General features: G+C 49.0%; 1 protein-coding gene across 3 annotated transcripts; it reads right to left on the minus strand.

The window, feature by feature from the left end:
- Positions 1-7,656: 7,656 nt before the first annotated feature.
- NAGK (N-acetylglucosamine kinase) lies at positions 7,657-18,308 on the minus strand. Of its 3 annotated transcripts, XM_079940600.1 has the most exons (10): positions 16,330-18,308; positions 14,475-14,559; positions 14,221-14,319; positions 13,255-13,396; positions 12,332-12,442; positions 11,517-11,629; positions 10,165-10,252; positions 9,079-9,176; positions 8,502-8,580; positions 7,657-7,861 (listed from the first exon to the last, which is right to left on the minus strand). In XM_079940600.1, the coding sequence occupies exons 1-10, from the start codon at positions 16,356-16,358 to the stop codon at positions 7,671-7,673; spliced, it is 1,035 nt and encodes a 344-aa protein (XP_079796726.1). In that variant the 5' UTR covers positions 16,359-18,308; the 3' UTR covers positions 7,657-7,670. The 3 variants fall into 3 exon arrangements, with proteins under 3 accessions (XP_079796726.1, XP_079796727.1, XP_079796728.1); XM_079940601.1 differs by lacking the exons at positions 13,255-13,396; positions 14,221-14,319; positions 14,475-14,559; XM_079940602.1 differs by lacking the exons at positions 13,255-13,396; positions 14,475-14,559; positions 16,330-18,308 and having other exon boundaries at positions 14,221-14,231.
- Between the last annotated feature and the right edge of the window lie 277 nt (positions 18,309-18,585).

Genomic DNA, 18,585 nt, shown 5'->3' on the forward strand with positions numbered 1-18,585 from the left:
TAGAAAGGTTTGTGCACTTTCACAAGTCAATGTATTTTTCAGGACACTAGCAAGAAGCTCAGTTCACAGTTTGGATGCTTCTTCCCACCTTACAGAATTATGCAGAAGAACTCCAAAAAAGCCTAGGAGAGCGAGTCCTGTTTGACCCTGTGACTGTGTGACCCACCAGGACAGTTGCGGCAGTTATAAAATTTTGCTGTTCCCCCATACCCAGGTTTTTGAGTTTTCTAGGTTGGACTTTCTGGGTGTGTTCCTTTCCTGCCCACAAGTCACAGGGGTTTTTGTTGTCGTTGATACTCATAAGGAACTAAACTTGGCCCAGGAGCTGCCTTTGTGTGCTAGAGAAGTCGGTGGGAGAGTCAGGTCTAAAAGAGAGCATGTCCAGTCCTGGCCGTTCTCCCAGGACGGGCAAGGACTTGCAGGGGCCTGAGGAGGACAGTGGCTTCTGTATGACTGCCACTGTCTTGTGTGATAGGCCTGTCAGGAAAACATCATGTAACTTGAAATAAAGTCTGTGTAAATTCAGTATGTGGATGTGGGACAGAGGTTGGAAGGAACGGACTAGGGTTTGGAAAATTTAAGAATTTCTCCTTTTTCTTATGAGGTCCCTTGTTGACTTTTTTGAACAGCCACAGGTTTATGTCAGATTGAAAATATGAACCCACATCTTTTCCTTGTTTGAGTCTTTAGGATGGCATCATTTGAAAAATGCCCTTCCTTGTTAGGTCACATGTCATAGGAGAGTAGTTTAGGGAGCTCGTATTGTCAGATGTGCTCATGAATTCCCAAAGTCTCTACCTCGGGAGAATGGAACTCTTAACTCGTTTTCAGGCAGGGCTACGAATAAAGAAATGTCTCAATTCCAGCTTCAGCTTTCAGCTGGAATTGTTGCCTCTAATAAGGACAGGACCTAGGAAGTTTGGAAATAGAGGACTCTTTCTTCCAGGCCGCTTTTCCTCCTTCAATCTGCATTAACTTGTCCAAGCTCAGAATTCTGAAGGCTGCTGGAAATGTGTTGGGATTGCAGAAAGAGCCATTGTCTAGACCGTGGTGTCTCCATCACAAAGAGCACCATGGATTCTTGTGTGGCTCCTGGTCTGGGAAGTCCTACGGGGATCCAGATCGAGCCGTTTCTTCATCCTGAAGCAGGCTTGCCCTTCTGACACCAGGATAGGCTAAGGTATTAGGTGTAGTTCAAAGGGCTTGTTTTCCCATCTGCTGTGGGGTTTCATCTAGGATGTCAGCGTGGTTGCACAAGGCATATTTGGTCAGGACTAAGAAAGCTTCCTTCCAGCCAAGCAGTGGAACCTGAGGGCTGGCCATTCCAGTCCCACTCAGACAGTGCGCTGACTCAAGATCAGGAAGCAGCTAGCAGTGTGACCCCCTTCTTAACGTGTAGGTTTATGCTTCCAGCGGTTCCTCTTGCAGCGTGACCTTTTTCTCCATCTGTTTTATGTTGTGAGGTGGGAGCACAATTGTCACCCAGACCACAGGCCCAGCTATAGTCAGAGTTTGCCAACTCCTTAACAGGAAATGCGTGTGGGTCTTACTGGATCTTCACTGGGGAAAGGCTGGGAACCTCTATCTCAGACTTTTCCTCGTAGGAGAGGTTCTGGGTGCAAGCCAAACTAGACACCTTTACCTTTTAAGGATGAGGCTGGTATTACAAGTGATGATTTTGATATTGAACTTAAGCCACTACTCTAAGTTTTTTTAATTGGCAACTAGAAGTTTAAGTATAGAAACAGAACATGTATTTTCAACAATTGCCAATTCTGGCTGGTCCCAGTGTTAGTTTATTAGTGACTGATTTTGTGATTATTGGACTCTAAAACTCCAAAATGAAAATGATTTTATCTCCTGCTCTTCAAGGGGTAAAAAACAAAAGAAATACCTTTTATTTTCTCCTGCCCTTTGAACTGCAGCAGAAAACTTGATAGATACAGCCTAGGCCTGAGCACCTGCACCTTTGGGTCTTTGGAGCAGTTTCTGACTGCGGCAGTTGACTTTCGGGGATCACATAAGGTCAAACCCAAAAAGATTGCAAGGACCTTTGCAGCACCTTTAGTTTCCAAAGTCAAAACAGCTGGGGTCCCTTTAATTAAGGTTACAATGCTAATTATAACTTTAAAATGTTTTTAGAGGTAATCAGCATTTTTCAAATTGTGGATTGCTATAATGTCAAAGTTCTGGCTTGATTTTGAAGATGCTGGGAAGTAAGGAGGTGAGTCAAACACTCTGACTTCAGAGTAGAAATTAATATATGTCGGGAAAGTTGTGTGAAGAAGTAGCCAAAGGAAACAGCTTGACTGAATCTTCTTGCATTGGTGCTGCTGCAAAGCCCATGTATAAACATCAGGAGCCCAGGAATCTACACTCTTGAGATGGGAGGGGGCAAGTGTTCTTCAATAAGGGTCCTGGCATCACGGGTTAATAATGTTGCTTGGTTAGGTTATGCTGATGTATGGGTGCAGGCAGAGACCTGACAAATTTGACCAAGATTTGGAGACGTGCACCTTTTGGGAAAGACTGTGTATTCCTAGCCACTCTCCTCCGGGATAAATGTAGACCTCGTTAGTTTGGGAAGTTGATGGAGAGAACAGGAAGGTTGACTGGGATCTAGTGAGCATCAGGAACCTTGGTCTCCTCCTACCTCTGCCCATGGTTACCCATGTGAATCGTTTCCCCTCTCAGAGATCATTAGTTCTCCTGGTCCCTGGGTAGTATGCAGAGTACTTTTCTGCAGCCAGTGCTCTGCTGCCTTGTGAATTTCATCACAATTTTGTAAGGTTTTTTTTCCCCCGTTTGTTTTTAATCTTGTCTTTATTTCTCCCATCTTGGATCTGCAATTAGTGACAAAGGACAGGGGAATAGGAGGCTGACCCAAGGAAACACTCAAGTTTCCTGCTTGTTACTTGGTCTCTGCCCTCACTGCCCAGCCCCCCACTGCTGTCCCCAGTCGAGATTTTAGGGGGGGGGTCATACAAATAGGACAGCTGAGTACACTGATCTCTATGGGGCGTTTAGCCAAGTGATTCACCACCCTACCCCCAGGGGACAGAAGAGAAATCTACAAAGGGACAGATGCACCATCTTTATTTTAAAAGAAAAAGCCCCTTTAGATTTTGTTACTAGGAGTCTCATTTGTTAGGTCTGCTGAGTTTTCTTCCCCAATCCTACCTTCTTACTGGCTACCTTTTAATATTATAAATAGTAAAGAAACATTCTATGTACTATAAAAGAGTACAATGTTTTCACTCTGTAACTCAACACTAATTGATAATCCTGTACTGTTGATTGTGAGCCTTCAGAAATGTTTAATGCTTGACTGGTGGTTTGCGAGACAGGGACTTTTTTTTTTAAACAACTTTATTGAGGCATATTTTACATAACATAAAATTCACCCATTTCAAGTGTACAATTCAGTGATTTTAGTAACTTTCCTCAGTGGCACAGCCATACAGTTCTCAGTTTTAGAACATTTTCATCCCCCTCAATAAGATCCTTCATGCCTATTTACATGATAATACCTGTTCCTAGCTCTAGGGAATCACCCATCTTTCTGTCGCTATAAATTTGCCTTTTCTGGACATCATCTCAATGAAATCACACAAAATGTGGTCTCTTGTATCTGGCTTTTTTCATTTACATATATTTTCGAGGTTCACCCATGACATAACTTGTGTTAGTAGTTTGTTCCTTTTTTATTGCTAAATAATATTCCATCGATGGGTATATGTTTCGTCAGCAGGGGGTCTTTTAAACATGGATTTCAACCTCCTGTGGTCTAAATGGAACCCTGAGAACATAGGGCTCCTGGCGGGGCTGCTGCGCATGTCAAAGGGACGGCCTATCAGAACCAGCTGCGTCATCAGAAACTCGAGGATCCTGACCTGCTGCAGAAACTTTTATAATTTTGCAACTTCCTTTTTACATGAAACTTCTGTGCTGTCTACACATCGGGCTTCTGAAGCATCTGATAATTAGATTAATAAGTTAATGAGCATGTGTTTGAGTGGACAAGAAAGTGAAACCATCAATACTGTGTTGAATATTTTTTCCTCCCCGACAAAATGGAGGAATCTCTGAACTTGCTCAATAGCGTCGTCTCCATTACAAAGCGGAACATGTGTTAAAGATCGTGCTGCCTTTGTTAGACGGATTTGGAAGGAAAGAGGCCAGCCAGCAGAGGCGGTCAGGAGGAGAAAGGGAGTGGACTTTGCGGTACATCCCAGCGGGTCTGTGCACGGCCCACGCATCTGCTGTTGTGGACGGTGAAGCGCCGAGCGTGCCAGGGCAGCTTACCACCTCCAGCAGGCCCAGGCCTGGACTTTGGACCTTTATCCCTATTTCTCAAGTGTTTTAAAAGCTGTTTTTGTTCCTTTTTTTTCCCTAAATACACATCACATGGTAGTTATTAATACTTTGGGGGAGGGGCAGGGCTTTAAAACTGAAGAAAATACTTTTCATAAAAATATCAAAAATGGAAAAAAAGTTACTTTTTTAAAAATTTGCTATACAAACCAAATGGCAGCTGTTGAAAATCTCATTAAAATGAGAATAAAATGCATTTGCTGGCAGTGGTACCCTTTTTCCTACAGTTGGGTCATTATATCATATTATAAGGGGGCGTGTGCATGGTACGTGTTTGATTTTGTCTCAACATGGCTCACAGTTTTAGTTGCCCAATTTTCCATTCTAAATGGTGTTACAAAGTAGTACAAGCATTGTGTTGGAAGTCACAGACCTGAGTGAATCCCACCTCCACCACTTTGTGCCTTTGGCCTGAACCTGTTTATGCGTAAAGGTGTGACACCTTCCTCCTGGGGGCTATTGTAAAAATTAGACCAAATTTAATTTCAAAATACTGCCTGGCATATGATAGGCACTTAATACATGGTAGTGATAGTGGCAATAATGTGTGTGGCTTTGAACAGAGGCGGTAACAGGAAATCCTTGGGTTTGAAGGTCAATTGGATAGCTGATATTTTCCTGTTCCTGGGGAAAACTGCCTCATCTAGAAAACAAGTAAAGGGCTTCTGTATCTGCCTTTCAACTACTGAACAAGTTGGAGAACCTGCTAGGTGCCAAGCATTGTCCTGGGTACCAGGGCTGCTGGAGTTAACAAGCAGACATCATCCTTGCTCTTGTGGAGGTTAGTCTGGTAACTCTTACTCGGTTTACACCTAGCTTGAATCTCCCAATGATTCTCCGAGGGGCTTTATAGTAAAAAGATCATGGGACCAGACCACAGCCAATGGGTTTTGTTTTGAGTGCTTTTATTTGCCTCCTTCCTACAATCAGGTTTAAAAAAATCTGAGCTGACTTGCCTATTTACAGCTTTTTGAGATAGTTATGTCTATACAGGGCCTAACTATTCACAGCCTTACAGACGTGAATGGTGTATTCATTCACTTAAAATTTTCATTAAACTAAGTACATTAAAGAGAAGTGCAGATATTGTAAGCAGTATAGTCCATAAATTTTTACCAACTTTCTGTTGGTATAAGGTGTAACGGTATACTCATTTTTAATCCTTATATTAAAAATCCTTAGAGCACTCATCACAGCTAGAAGACATTCAGTGAACATTTCCTGAATGGATGGCGCAGATGAGGCCATGCTGTCCACGACATCACACAGGTAGATTAAGGCAGTGCCGGCCTCTTCAAGTCCATTTCTTGTTCCCAGCTCTCTTGTTTGGCTGTTATAAGCTCAGATGAGATGAATACATACATATTCAATACCTTGGCACTGCGGAATCCCATTAATTGCTCCTGGTATCTTATTAGTGAAGGAGATTATAAGTTTAAAATTAAAGGGGGAGAATCTCATCAAAAATCACTTATGACCTGCACTGCAACCTCTGTGTAACAGAGCCTAACTGGAGAATAAGCTACCCCATCACATCTCCTTTGACCAATGGAAAAAGGAACACAAAGTGACCTTGTGCAGTTTAACATTGCCTTCATTTTTTCAACTAATATTTAGTGAATACTTATGAGCTGGCACTAGAAAGTCAGTCAAGCTGTGCTCTAAGCCCTCCACTGTCCATCTGGAATAGTAGAGCCTGGACAATGGTAAGGAAGTGATGGCTGTACCCTGAAGAACATAAATATCTTTTTAAACTCTTCACCAATAGTTTTAGATTATAAATCCGAAACACTGCTTGATCCTGGTCCTGAGATCATGTGAAAAGACTTCTCCAAAGTTCACCACTCATCAGTAAGCGTTATTAGGACTGAGATGGAGCAAAGGCACTCTGCTGTGTCCCTGACTCCTTGCAAGCTTTTTAGCTGATGATGTACTGGTGACTTGCTGAGAGCTGACCCCAGTGGTCTGGGCCATACCTAGATGTGAAGAGGGCTGGCTGTCCCTTCAGAAGGGACTTGTCTTGAGTTATTGTTGTGTTGAGCTAGAGCTGATGGGACAAGAGCCGCTACCGTTGTGTTCTAGACAGTGAAATAAGTGTCATCTGACTTGGGAAACAAGTATTCACGACCCCGTTGAGAGCCTAATCAGAGCTCCAAAATTATTGGGTAGAGCTCCCTCAAGTGCAGATCCTGGACCTCTGCAGCAGAAATTACCCAAGGTATTTGGTAGAAATGAAAATTCCCCATCTCATTTCATCCTTGACCTAATGAATCAGACACCTTATGGAAGGGGGAAAAAATAGAAACCTGAGTTTAAAACAAGCTCGTGAATAACTGATGCACAGCAGTTTGAGAACTGACGTTTAGGACATGACCCATGCCTCTAACAGCTTACGCTCCAGACACCTGGAGAGGCAGCCACTGTGGATCGAGACTCTGGCTTCGGTCTTCGCCAAGCAGCACGGGCAGAACAGGAAGCTCTGGGCTTGTCTTGACCAATCAACCTGCAGTATCCAGAGGACAGGAAATCATGTCTGCTCCTCACTGATGTTCATCATTCCCGCTGCCACACAACAGTGTCATCCTGTAACCAGAGCCAGGCCAGCAGTCACCAGGAACACGTAGGCTGCCTAGTTGTGCCTAGTTGGCCTTCTTGGATATCAGCCATCTGCACAACTTCTTAAGAGCTCATTCATGCAGAAAAACTGCAAAATGTGCTGTTCACCTGTAAGTACCAAATCCAGTGAGGTAAAAATTCTCCCAGATTAGAATTGTCCCCTGTCCCCTAAATCCTACTGGGACTATCAAGAGAGGGTGTGATATAGCTAAGGTTATTGCTGGTGATGTTCTCCATGGACAACACTTAGTTCCACTAAAAATAGTCAGGCAGCAATCTTGTCCCTTGCCTTTGACTGGAGAAAACTGAGATCACAGGTTAACTGGCAGCCACATGGCATAAGTATCTAACGTGGTGGGCAGGGGCAGCACACAGGTTATCTGCCTAACCGTGTGGCGAGCAGATTGCAGACCACAGGCCAAGCATCTGGGGGTGGGGCTTTAAACCCTGGGCTAAAATCATCTCTGAGCCCTCTGGGATACCTGCTGGCAGGTGAGCTGAGGATGTACACAGCAAACGTGCTTGATAACACAATCCAACTGGGGAGTGGGTAAAGTGCGTTTATTTTCTTCTATATGTTTCTTTTTCAAAAAAAAGAAAAGGAAAAGGAGAAAAAGCCTCCTGCCTTCCAGCACCCAATGTCCACTGGGCTTGGAGGGGGTGGAACCAGGGCCAGCCCCCTAGGAGAAGGTGTAGGAGTAGAAGGCAATGGCATTGACGCTGTAGTCCATGGGGAGGAGGTGCCCGATGTGCCTGGCCCCTAGGCTGGCCCCGCCCAGGGCAGAGGAGTGCTGTAGCTTCAACAGGGTGAAGCTGGAGAAGGAGTTCTGAGCCTGGATCTCTCTGCCCTGGGTCAGCGCCAAAAGGAAACCTGGAGGAAAGAACGTAGAGGATGCAGATGAGAGACCAGGGAGAAGGTGGGGACAGAGGGAGGGAAAGAAGAGGCCCAGGCCCTGAGGCATCCTGTGGAGGTCCCACATGCCAAATCCCTAACAGATGGTTGCACCGGGGTGCGTGAGTCCAGCAACGGCTGTGGGGCACTGGAGCCCGAGGCCCCCAGGCCCCGATGCCTCCCAGGGGTTCCTAGGTAGCATCAGGGATCCTGGAGCTACTTCAGAGTATCTAATGGAAACCACACAGCCACCTGAAACAAGCTGCAAGGTTGCAAAAGGCACATTTCTTTCCTTCTAGCTAGGATTATGGTGACTGGCATGTCACCACATGCTGGTCAGAAGCTTCAATTTCAAGTCAGATTTGTCTTTAATTTTTAAAAGGTGGTGCCTATTTAATAAATCCTCTGGAAGAGAATGTCTTTCTAAGAGTTCAAGGAAGCTGGATGGGACATTGTAAAAGGGCTCCCTGGAAGAGTGAAGGATGAGGGTCTTGGTCTGAGACATCAGTGGCCTGTCCAGGCCTCAGGGCCCAGGTCCCAAGTCCTCCCCAGACCACCCCCTTTCCAGCCCCATCTCTTGCCCTTGCCTGTCTCAACCTGCCCCCCACCCTATACTCACCTTCCTTCAGCAGCTCCCAGCTCTTCCACACAGAGCCCACACACAGGATGGGGAGGCCAATCTCCCCTTGGAACAAGACCTGGAGGAGAGCAGAAATGGATACTGGGGGCAACCAAGCCCCTCCAGTGCCAGAGGGGGACGTTTCTTAAGACTAGCCCAACCTACCTCAGTCACTCTCCCTCTAGCTGAGAACCAGAAGGTGGACTCAAAAGAAAAAAAAGGGAGAAAAATAGATTCATAAAGGCAAGGTAGAGAACGGAAGGGAAAAAAGAGTTAAGCAGCAACACAGAGGAAGAAAAGAGAAGGGAGGGAAATGGACAGAAGCGGGACTGAAAGAAAGGGGACAGCACATATACCACAGTAAGCCAATCTGCTATATATAAACACGGATGAGGGAGGGCACTGACCCAGAGAACTTCTTTGTGTTATAGACTTCCTGCAGAATTTTTCTCATACCCTAAGTTCCTTTAAAATCGTATCCAGTTTACACAGTTTGGTGGGACAGTCTCATTCTAATGGGAAAGGGCAGAGTCTGGCCCAGCAGCTCCCCAGCCTCCATTTCCCCCCTTCAACTCACCGGGTCAATCTCAGGCAACACTGCCACAACGTGTCTGCCCAGCATCTCCCCAGCCTTCCTGAAGATGTAACGGGAAAGGGGATCTCCCTGCTGAGCACCTGGGGTAGGGAGGAAGGAATGGAGTGGGTGAATACCCAGGGAGGCTCTGGTCCTCAGTGACTCTCTTTCTCTCTCTGTCGCAGGGCAGCAACAATGCAGTGCGAGTACGATGGCTAGCAGAGGTCTCAATCTGGAACAGATGCTCACCTCACGGCGTGTGGGGAAGCCAGCCTCCAGAGCTGCCTCTCGTCCTCACCCACCGGCCCCCACCAGCTACTTTCACCCTAGGAAGGGTGTCCTGGACAGAGGTGGCTCACTCCAGGCACTCAAGAAGGGCAGCCCCACTGGGGAAAACACTGGCACCTGGTCTGTACTCCAACTTACACTGAGTTATTCAGTCTGTCCCCGAAGGTCTCTCTGCTCTGGGGACCCAGGACCCTACTTGAACAGCTGGCTGGTACTCCTCTCGGGGCTGCCCACCCACCTCCAACAGTCTGCTGTTAGTCAGCCCAGCCCCTTCCTAGCTCTGCTCTGAAAGGGCCTCAGACCAGCAGGAGCTAAGAGGGCCCTACAATGCCCTGAGGCTTCAGGAATCCAAATTAAGGGAGCATGGACCGCACACTGGAGCAAGAGCAACGTGCAAACCAGCCCTATGGTTCAGCTCCTCCTGATACCCAACCAAATACGCCTAACCGCTCCGTGATTCCCTAGGCCTCTGGGTATCACTCGTTAAAAAAGAAAGTTATAGATCTGCCCAAAGGATAACTGCTTCATAAATTTCTCAGAAATAGACATACAGCCTGCACAAGCCGTGACAGCTGTCACGAAGAGAAACAGGTAATATAAAACGACTGGCAGTACAACCTGCGTGTCCTTCTGTCTCCACCTCAGTGATCACCAGTACCAAGGCCCACGGTGGCAGAAAACTGACGGCACTTGGTCAAAGGGAAATTGGCTTCCAATCCCCATCTGAACCCTGCTCCACCCTCCAATTAGGGAGGTCTTTGCAGAACAAAGTCAGATAAAACCCTACCCCATCTCCAGTACCTTCTGCAACTTTCCGGCAAAACCCAGCAAACCTGCATTTATCAAAGTCCCTATACAGGTGGGTGAGGATTCCTAGCCGATCTGGCACCTGAGAGACAGAGAAAAGGCACAAGATAGTCATCAGAAGCAAAGGAAAATTCCCAGTCTGCCCACCCAGTTGGCCTTCCTGATGTCTCTACTGTTTGAAAAGCTGGAATAATATTTGTTTAAGCTCTAGAGTACAAGGATTTGAGATTTCTCATTTGAGAAAAGTTATTTGTTTTCCCCAGCATGGCTCTACTGCTCTTTAGAGGTTAGCCTGGACGCAACACAGAGCAGAGACCTGCGCTCACCAAAGAGTCTTCTGCAGTTCCTTGAGGTGCTCTTGAAAAGATTTCTTTGGTCGAAGGAACCTAACCACTACTGCTCATTGCACCTCTCCCTTAAGAGTCACAATGCAGATCAAAGGCTCTGAGAAGTCAAAATTGATTTGTTTCTCCCACACTTATTTCACCACATAAAGTCCATCTTCTACCTCAACTACCTTACACACCTGTAACGCCTCTGAAGGTCCCAAGAACCAGAGATTCCCTAGAATACGTTACTAAAATGGAAGAGGGGGTGGGGGGCTAGAATTCGAGCATCTGTGGCAACGTATTAAGCATGTCATACATACTCTGTCATTTAATCTTTCTAATGTCTTAATGACTAAACAATAAGAGAGGGAGTAGTAGTTCAGAACCAATCTGCTGAGTCAGCTCGCCTAAGTGGCCCTCAGCCAGAGAGATGTCTCTCAAATAAACTTACTTGCCTTCTCCTCTCTCAGCCTCCACCTCTGGTGCAGCTAAAGGCTGCTGTTTCCTAACCCACTACAAATGAGCACAGCCCAGATAAGGAGGGCAGTCCATCCCTGATGCCCTCCCTGGGTGGGAAGCTGTACCCTCCCAAGAACTCTCCCTGCCCCTCTTTAACAGGCTCTCCTCCCTGCCCCATACAGCCAGAGGCAGCTCACTGGCCAACATACCTGTTCAGACTTCACCTGCTGTCCCTGTGTCTGTGTGCACTGTCTCCTGATCTCACCCTGCACCTCTCACTTCAGCCCAAATGGCATCTGCCTTCAACTCGCCGCAGAGTCCAGCTGCCCAAGGATGAAGTCCAGCCTGTCCGCAGCCTACCCTCTCCTCACGCGGGGAATGCGTGCCCACCTCATTCTGAATCCGGTCCTCACAGACGACTTCTCCATCCTCCAGCTCTGACAAACAATTCCCCCCGACTTCCCCGGGCCCACCCAGTCCCTCTCCTGAATTCACTCCTGCTCGGCCTCCCGCTGCCCTATCCCAGGTGTGCATGTTTACCAGGGGCAGGGGGAGTACCTGGAAATAGTTGAACATGGCCTGTTTGACATAGCCAATGTCATGAGGAGCCGCCTCTAGGTTGTCGATGGAGTCAAACACTATTTTCACTGCCTGGTGTGCAATCCAGTAGGCTGCAGAGAGCAGAAAGGGCTAAGAAGATGGGGCAATCTCCCCGAGTTCACAGGGAAGGAAACTCACACCTAGACAGGGTTGAGTATTACAGAGAATTAGGTGCCCCAATTCCCAGCCTGGGGTCCTCTAATTAAACCGTATCTGACTGACCCACGTAAGGGAAAGCTGGAGGGGGAAGACTGAACAGGCGAAGCTGTGTCACATCAGTTCCCATCCCCACGTAAAGACCAGGTCAGTCAGCTGCCACCCAAACCACGAGAGTCACTGCCAGGAGCTGGACCCTAAGGGCCCTTATGAAAATGTCCACCTGCTACCTATGAAGAGGTGATGGTGGGAGGAGCTTCTAGACCCCCTTCCCACTAGCAGACTGGTACGGCATTTCCTGACATCTATGGCCTTAACCTTCACAGTGTCAATTCCCTCCTAAGGACTCCAAAAGTCAACACAGGTAGGCAAAGGCTATTATGCTGAGGCATGAATCTGAGTCCTGGGTGCAAATCACTGCTGAAGAGCACGGCCAGCCAGTAGTCCAGCATTTGCATCTCTAGATCTCTTAGTCATTATCTTGGACTCAGATTCAGGCGCTCTCCCCAGAGAGCCCCAGGGGGTCAGCAGGCTGAGGGGAGGGGAGAGGAAGATGGGGAGCTGCAGGAAGTGAACGGTCCAGGACCCTGAGCCAGGCCCAGTCGGCGTGAGCTCACCTGAGCCCTCATCTCCCATCATGTGGCCCCAGCCACCGCAGCCGCTCTCAGAGCCATCGGGGTTGATGAGCCTGCAGTTGGAACCTGTCCCAGAGATGAGCACGATCCCACCTGGGGAAAGGGCACAGGAGGCTCAGTGTGGCCGAGGCCCTGCACAGAGCACACAGCTTCTGACTGAGGAAAGAAAGGACAGAAACCAGCCCCAAGCAAAGGGATCACCACCCAGTTTTGTAGAGAAAACCGAGCCCAGCTAGTTTCCTGCCTGAAGGTGGAGGGCCTGGGTCTCAGAGAAACTCCAATCACATAGTACCCTTCTCTAGGGAACAGAGAGGCACACGAGTCTGGGTCTCCTTGCCCAGCCAGCCTTCAAGTGACTACCTGCTTTACTGAGTCCCTACCATGTGCCAGGGATTGTGTCAGACCCTATTCACACAGTGATACTCATTCAGTACCCTAAACCACCTTATGAATACAATTACCCCATTTTATAGATAAGGAAATTGAAACTCAGAGCGTTCCATAACTTCTCCAAGATGGTATAGCTGGCAAAACAGGAGCTGAGATTCAAATGCCAATCTCACGATACCATCACTTTTTATACTCCCGTCACAGAGTTCCTCCCATTGTCTTTTCAGCACTTGCTGCTTTCTCCAGCCTGCTTCGTCGCTGCACTGCCCAGGGGCTCCCTCCTCTGCAACGGAGTCTCATGTTGGACTCCTTTCTTGCTTCCCATCAAGACACCCTTCCTGCCCCCCCTCCTTCTGTCCAGTGCCTGCTCTGGCAAACCTCAGCTAATGAAGGGAGCAGGGGCTGTGATGAAGGCTGCCTCCCAGGTATTTACTAGTCAACTTCTGCCAGCTAAATCTAAGGGGCTTCCCCAGGAAAACCGGTTCTCAACCTCACCCCGCCCTCCACCTCCTCACCATCCGGCGTAGCTGTGGCGATGGAGCCGGCGGCGTCAGTGGTGATTAAGTAGCTTTCGCTCAGGTAGGGAAATCGGTCCCTCAGCTCCTCCATCAGGATCCTCACCGCGTCCTCCTGATCCCCACCGCTCAGGGATAGGCCCTAGGCCACGCGGGAGGTGAACGAGCAAGCAGCGCCCCAGACCCAGCTCCTTTCTCGACCCCCTCCCCTCCTACATCTGCTCCCTGCTTGCTACCGCTGGGCATACCCTGTTCATGCAGCCCCAGTCCTCCCTCTGCCACACACAGTGCCTCATCGAAGGCTGCGGCTGCAAGAAGAACCTGGACTGAGCCCTGCCAAGACGAAGGATTCAACAATGCCAGGTCAGGAGCTGGGGAGGACAACAGTGCCCTTAACAGAAAAAATCAGGCAGAGGAGCAAGTCGAGGAGAGGTAAGCTTGGTTCAGAATGCGTGGGATTTGGCTGTGCCTGCAGCACATCTCCCTGAAGATACGTCCAGGAAGTAGCCGGAGCTACAGCAACTCGGGAGAAAGCTGAGCAGGAATAACAGGTAACATTTAATCAGACCTTATGGGTCAGGCTCTGTGCAAACCACTTTGGGATGTATCATGCCATTTTACCATCCCAGCCACTCTGAGGTAGCTACTGTTTCCCGTATTTTCCAAACGAGGAAACTGAGGCTTCGAGCAGGTAAGTAACCTGCTTAGGGTCACACAGCACAGATGCTGAGTGACAAAGCTGGGATTCAAACCGAGGTCTCATGGCTCTCCAAAGCCCTGTGCCCTTCCAATCCTTGTGGCTTGTAGGTGACAACGCAGCCACAAGAGTGGATGTGATCAGGTGAGTTTCTAGACCAGAGACTAAGCCCTCAAGGCCTTTCCCTTTGCAGTCATCGGACTCATCTAGTTCAAACTCGCTGTCTCAGTGTTGCTGTGACCTAATTCCCAAACTCTACCCAGACTCACCAGGCTTCGTAGAGGAACAAGAGGATCCACCCCTGCTTTCCGTTTGGCCCTGTTCACCATCTCGTTGATCCTCTCCACACACTTGTCTGTCCCGATCAGCTGGCCCCAGTCAAGGGAAGGAGGAGTTACAAAGGCCTGCATGACCTCTGTCGCCCCTACAGGCTGCCAAGTGAGCCCCCAGCCCCCACCTTAACAGGAGTTACAGAGAATAAAGCCACAGTCAAGCCCACTGGTCCCCTCAGTGTGGCCTTTACCCAGTGGTTTGTGCTGAGTCCATCCGCTTCTGCCAGGACCTGCCCATCCTCTGAGAGTAAAAGGACCTTGGATCGTGTGCCTCCCCTACAGAACACAAGGGGGCACTCAGTCTTGCTCAGAAAAACCTGCAGATACAGCTAAACTTGTGCAGTCCTTGTCATAGGCAGAGCCCAGAGTGAGGGGGACAGCTTCAGCAAGCCCAATCACCATTCCCAAACCCTCCTCTGTGGCTGGGTGTTTGCTGGGCTCTTGGACTTCCAAAACATAGTTCCCGCTCAGCTTCCCTTGGGTGTATCCTACTGATCCTGCAAGACCCTACTCATATATCACCTCGTCCTTGAAACCTCCGATGTGTGGCCCACCACTACAACTCCATTAGTTCAGCCATGTCAGTGCCCCCATGGACTCCTCTGTACTAGAAGTGCGTTAAGCTGTTTTCCTGTCTGCCTCTCACTAGACTACAAGCTCCACTGGGTCAAGCTCTGGATCATTTATTTACCCTCATTCCAGGCACAGGTAACACTCAGTAAACGTGACTAAAAAGAATGGCACGTCTCTCTGCTTCTCTCACAATAGCTAAAGGCTGCCTTTAGCAGCTCCAGCTGCCAAGATTTTCAAGACACCCTTGTGAGAAATGCTGGCCAGATGACAGGAAGAGTTAATACCTGCTTAAGCAACTAAAGGGTCAAATGCTTATTACTGGGAGAAATGGTAGTTTGGAGGGAGGTCTGTGGTGGTGCGATGTATGTTTCTTTACTGATCAGTACTTTTAGGAATATCACAAAAGGACACTGAAGACCTGCTGATCAAACTCAAAGATGAGAAGTTTCAAGGGGTAGTTAATGCATGAGGCGGCAGATTATCGTCCCAAATAACCTCTTGACAAACTGGAAAAATGGGTCATATGTTACACATGAATATAACAGGGATGAACGCAAATTTCTGTAGTTTTTTTTCTAAAAAAAACAGTGCAATAAATACAGGGCAGGGGAGATCAATCATAACAATGCATGTGAAAAAAAAGACTTTGGGGTCCATGAGTCAGCAGTGAAATGTGACTGCCACTGAAGTAATGCAATGTCAGATTCAAAAGTAAGTGCCCTGGCTCAGACCCTCTACTGTGCCCTGATTTGACACACCCAGGGGACCCACACCCACATGCAGGGGACTTAGCGATCATTCGGTTCATCCCTCTTATCACTTCACACACGTGGTAACTGAAGCCCAGACAGGGCAAAACTCTTGCCCATAGTCACACCGAGGGGAAGAGCTATTACAAAAAGTCCTGCAGACAAGCTTCCGAACAGGAAATAAGCAAGAATAACAGAGGGTTGGATCTAGAGTGAGTAGCCTGGAGTGCCAAGAATGGAGGGGTTTCAGCCTCCCCCAGCTTAGGTCCCAGATACCTTCCGGCAAAGATCACTGTCCGGGATTCCACCACACCCCCGCTCCCGACCCCCAGTCCAGCAACTTCACACCCGACACCTGTTCTGCAAAACTCTCTCCGGAGCGGGAATGGAAAAAAGAAGCTTCTCCAGCGGAGCACTGTGGAGTGGGTCTTTCGTGGGAGAAAGGGCTGTGGTTCCGCCGCTAAACACAAAGGACCTGCCCCGGGGTGTGGCTGTGGCACACAGTGCCTACAAAGCACACGACCGCGCGCGCAAGGGCACCGTCGCGCGGGCACACACTCCTCCTCCACAAGACCCCGCAGCCCAAAAGCCCAAAGTGGCCGGACCCTGACTGAGGTGGGAGGTCACCAGCCTGCCGACCGGGCCACGGCCTTCCGCCCCGCCCTCGGGCCAGAGAGTGGCCCAGGCCGCCCCTTCCGGACTCCCTCCTCCGGACCGTACTCACCCCTCTACACCCCCATAGAGCGCGGCCATGCTGCTGCTACCGCCACCGCGGATCCCGCCGTTTGCTTCCCTCCTGTCGGCGATCCCGGACCTCCAGCCCGCTGGGCACCGCCCCGCGTCACGTGAACGTCCGTGCGGTCCAGCCGACTCCCAGTGCGCGTGCGCGGGGCGTGGCACCGTGGCCCGCCCCAAGCCTCAGGGCTGCTGGTCTGGCTATGGCACGGGGCTGGGTGAGTGCGGTCCTCAGCGGCTCCTGCAGATCGCCTCCCCGCCTCCTGAGTCCTGCTTCTGGAGATGGATACGGGATCCCAAGCGGAGGAGCCAGGAAGGGGTGTTTGGGCCGGACCCCCTAGACCCGTTGCCCTGCTCTCTCCTCAGTGCCCGGAAGTTGCTGGCAGCTCCGCCTTGCGCGTGCGCAATGCGTGGGAGCCACGTAGACTGGGTGAAACAGGACAGTGAGGTACACCTGGCCAGACCCCCACTGGGGTGTGGGATCGGGGAGCTGCACGAAGCCAGGGGACCACTGGGAGTCCTAAAAAAGTGCACTGTTCAACCCAACACCTGCCTGGCGATGGCAGAGTCACACCGTGGGCACACGAGCACCCACTAAGACTTTACACTGGACTTGTGTGAATATGTGTAACCAGGAGTAACCAGAAGCAGGCTGGGAAAGGAGAAAGCTCCCCAGGCTGTCCTTGTAAGCCTAGAGATGAAAGAGTTCAGCTTTCACTACTTTCCAAAGAAAGTTGGGTTCTTTGTAGAGGGTATTTGGGGGCTGTAGACTGCCAGGCGAACTAGCAGATACAGTTTGTGAAATAAAATTCATATTTTATGGCAAGACAAAAATTTAAACATGAAAAGTTTTATCTCCCCTTTGGCTTCCTCTCTCCCCCCTATTGTGCATTGTGTATCTGCATTATGGATCGACCAAGCCTCCCCAAACTCTTGCAGGAAGGGGACCCCTTCCGGGGCCGGAGAGTGGGCTCTTGTCTAACGCTCAGAAATGAATTGTTCGAGGAGACACACGTACTGACAAGGCAAGAGACTTTATTGGGAAGGGGCACCCAGGTGGAGGACCCAGGGAACCCAGGAGGACTTCTCTGCCACGTGGCTTGTGGTCTCGGGTTTTATGGTGATGGAATTGGTTTCCAGGTTGTCTCTGGCCCATCATTCTGACTCAGGGTCCTTCGTGGTGGTGCACGCATCGCTCATCCAAGATGGATTCCAGTGAGGAGGATTCTGGAAGGTTGGTAGGACAATATGGACTGGAGTCTCTTTTTGACCTTTACCAAATTCTTTGGTTTGGTGGTGACTTGTTAGTTCCATGTTCCTTACCAGGACCTCCTGCCATAAAACTACTTGTGCAAATGGTTACTTTGGAGCCTGGCCAGTGTGGGTGGTTTCGGTCAGTGGTTCCCCTAACAAAACCTCCATCGGCAGAATTACCAGCTTAATCATAAAGAGCAACGTTCTCCTAACATCGGTAAGACAACTCCTTAAAGATAACAGTCCTTCTTGATAAGCGGTCACGTGGCACTTAGATCTGGATTATGTAAACTGTCAATAATACATCATTTAATGTACAGCCATCTTTCTCAAAAAACTTGTTATTACTGTGCTTTGACTTCTAACAGGTGGAACAGTGCTGAGAGCTTTCTGAGATGCTCTTCTTGGGTTATAATCCTCAAATTTGGCTGGAATAAAACTTTCCATTTCTTTCTTAGATCAACTGATTACTTTTTTGTTGACAGGTTTTACAAGCCTTTTGTTGCCCTCCAGCCACCACTGCACTCTCCTTCCTTACACAGCGTCGTGACAGGGAAAGGGGGGACAAAGGGGAAAGATGCCAGGTCCGGGAGTCAAGCTGGGGCTCCTGCGTGCCTCTGCGGGCTCCTCTAGACGGTTCTGGGCCCGTAAAGGGCAGCAACTCGTGCTGGAAGGACAGTCAGCTGCCCTTGGTGTCTCTTCTGGAACATCAGTCTAGGGAGGGGTCCTTAGCAGGGCCATTCTCAAGCTGGCCTGTCCCCACTCCCCACCCCCATCTACCTGCCCAATAAAAATCAGTTAAGATCTATGTAGTACTTTATGGTTTTCAAAACTCTTTTGATGGTTAAATCCTGTGTTAGCCTGAGTAGGTGGCTGTTTATCATCTCCATTTTGTAGAGGAGAAGCAGCAGCAATTATGTGTAATTCACCCGAGGTCATCCACTAGTAAATGGTGAAAATGCTTATCTTCACACCTTTCTCTTTTGCTTCC

The sequence above is a fragment of the Stenella coeruleoalba genome (assembly GCF_951394435.1).
Source record: "Stenella coeruleoalba genome assembly, chromosome: 13".
In the NCBI taxonomy this organism is placed as follows: Eukaryota; Metazoa; Chordata; class Mammalia; order Artiodactyla; family Delphinidae; genus Stenella; species Stenella coeruleoalba.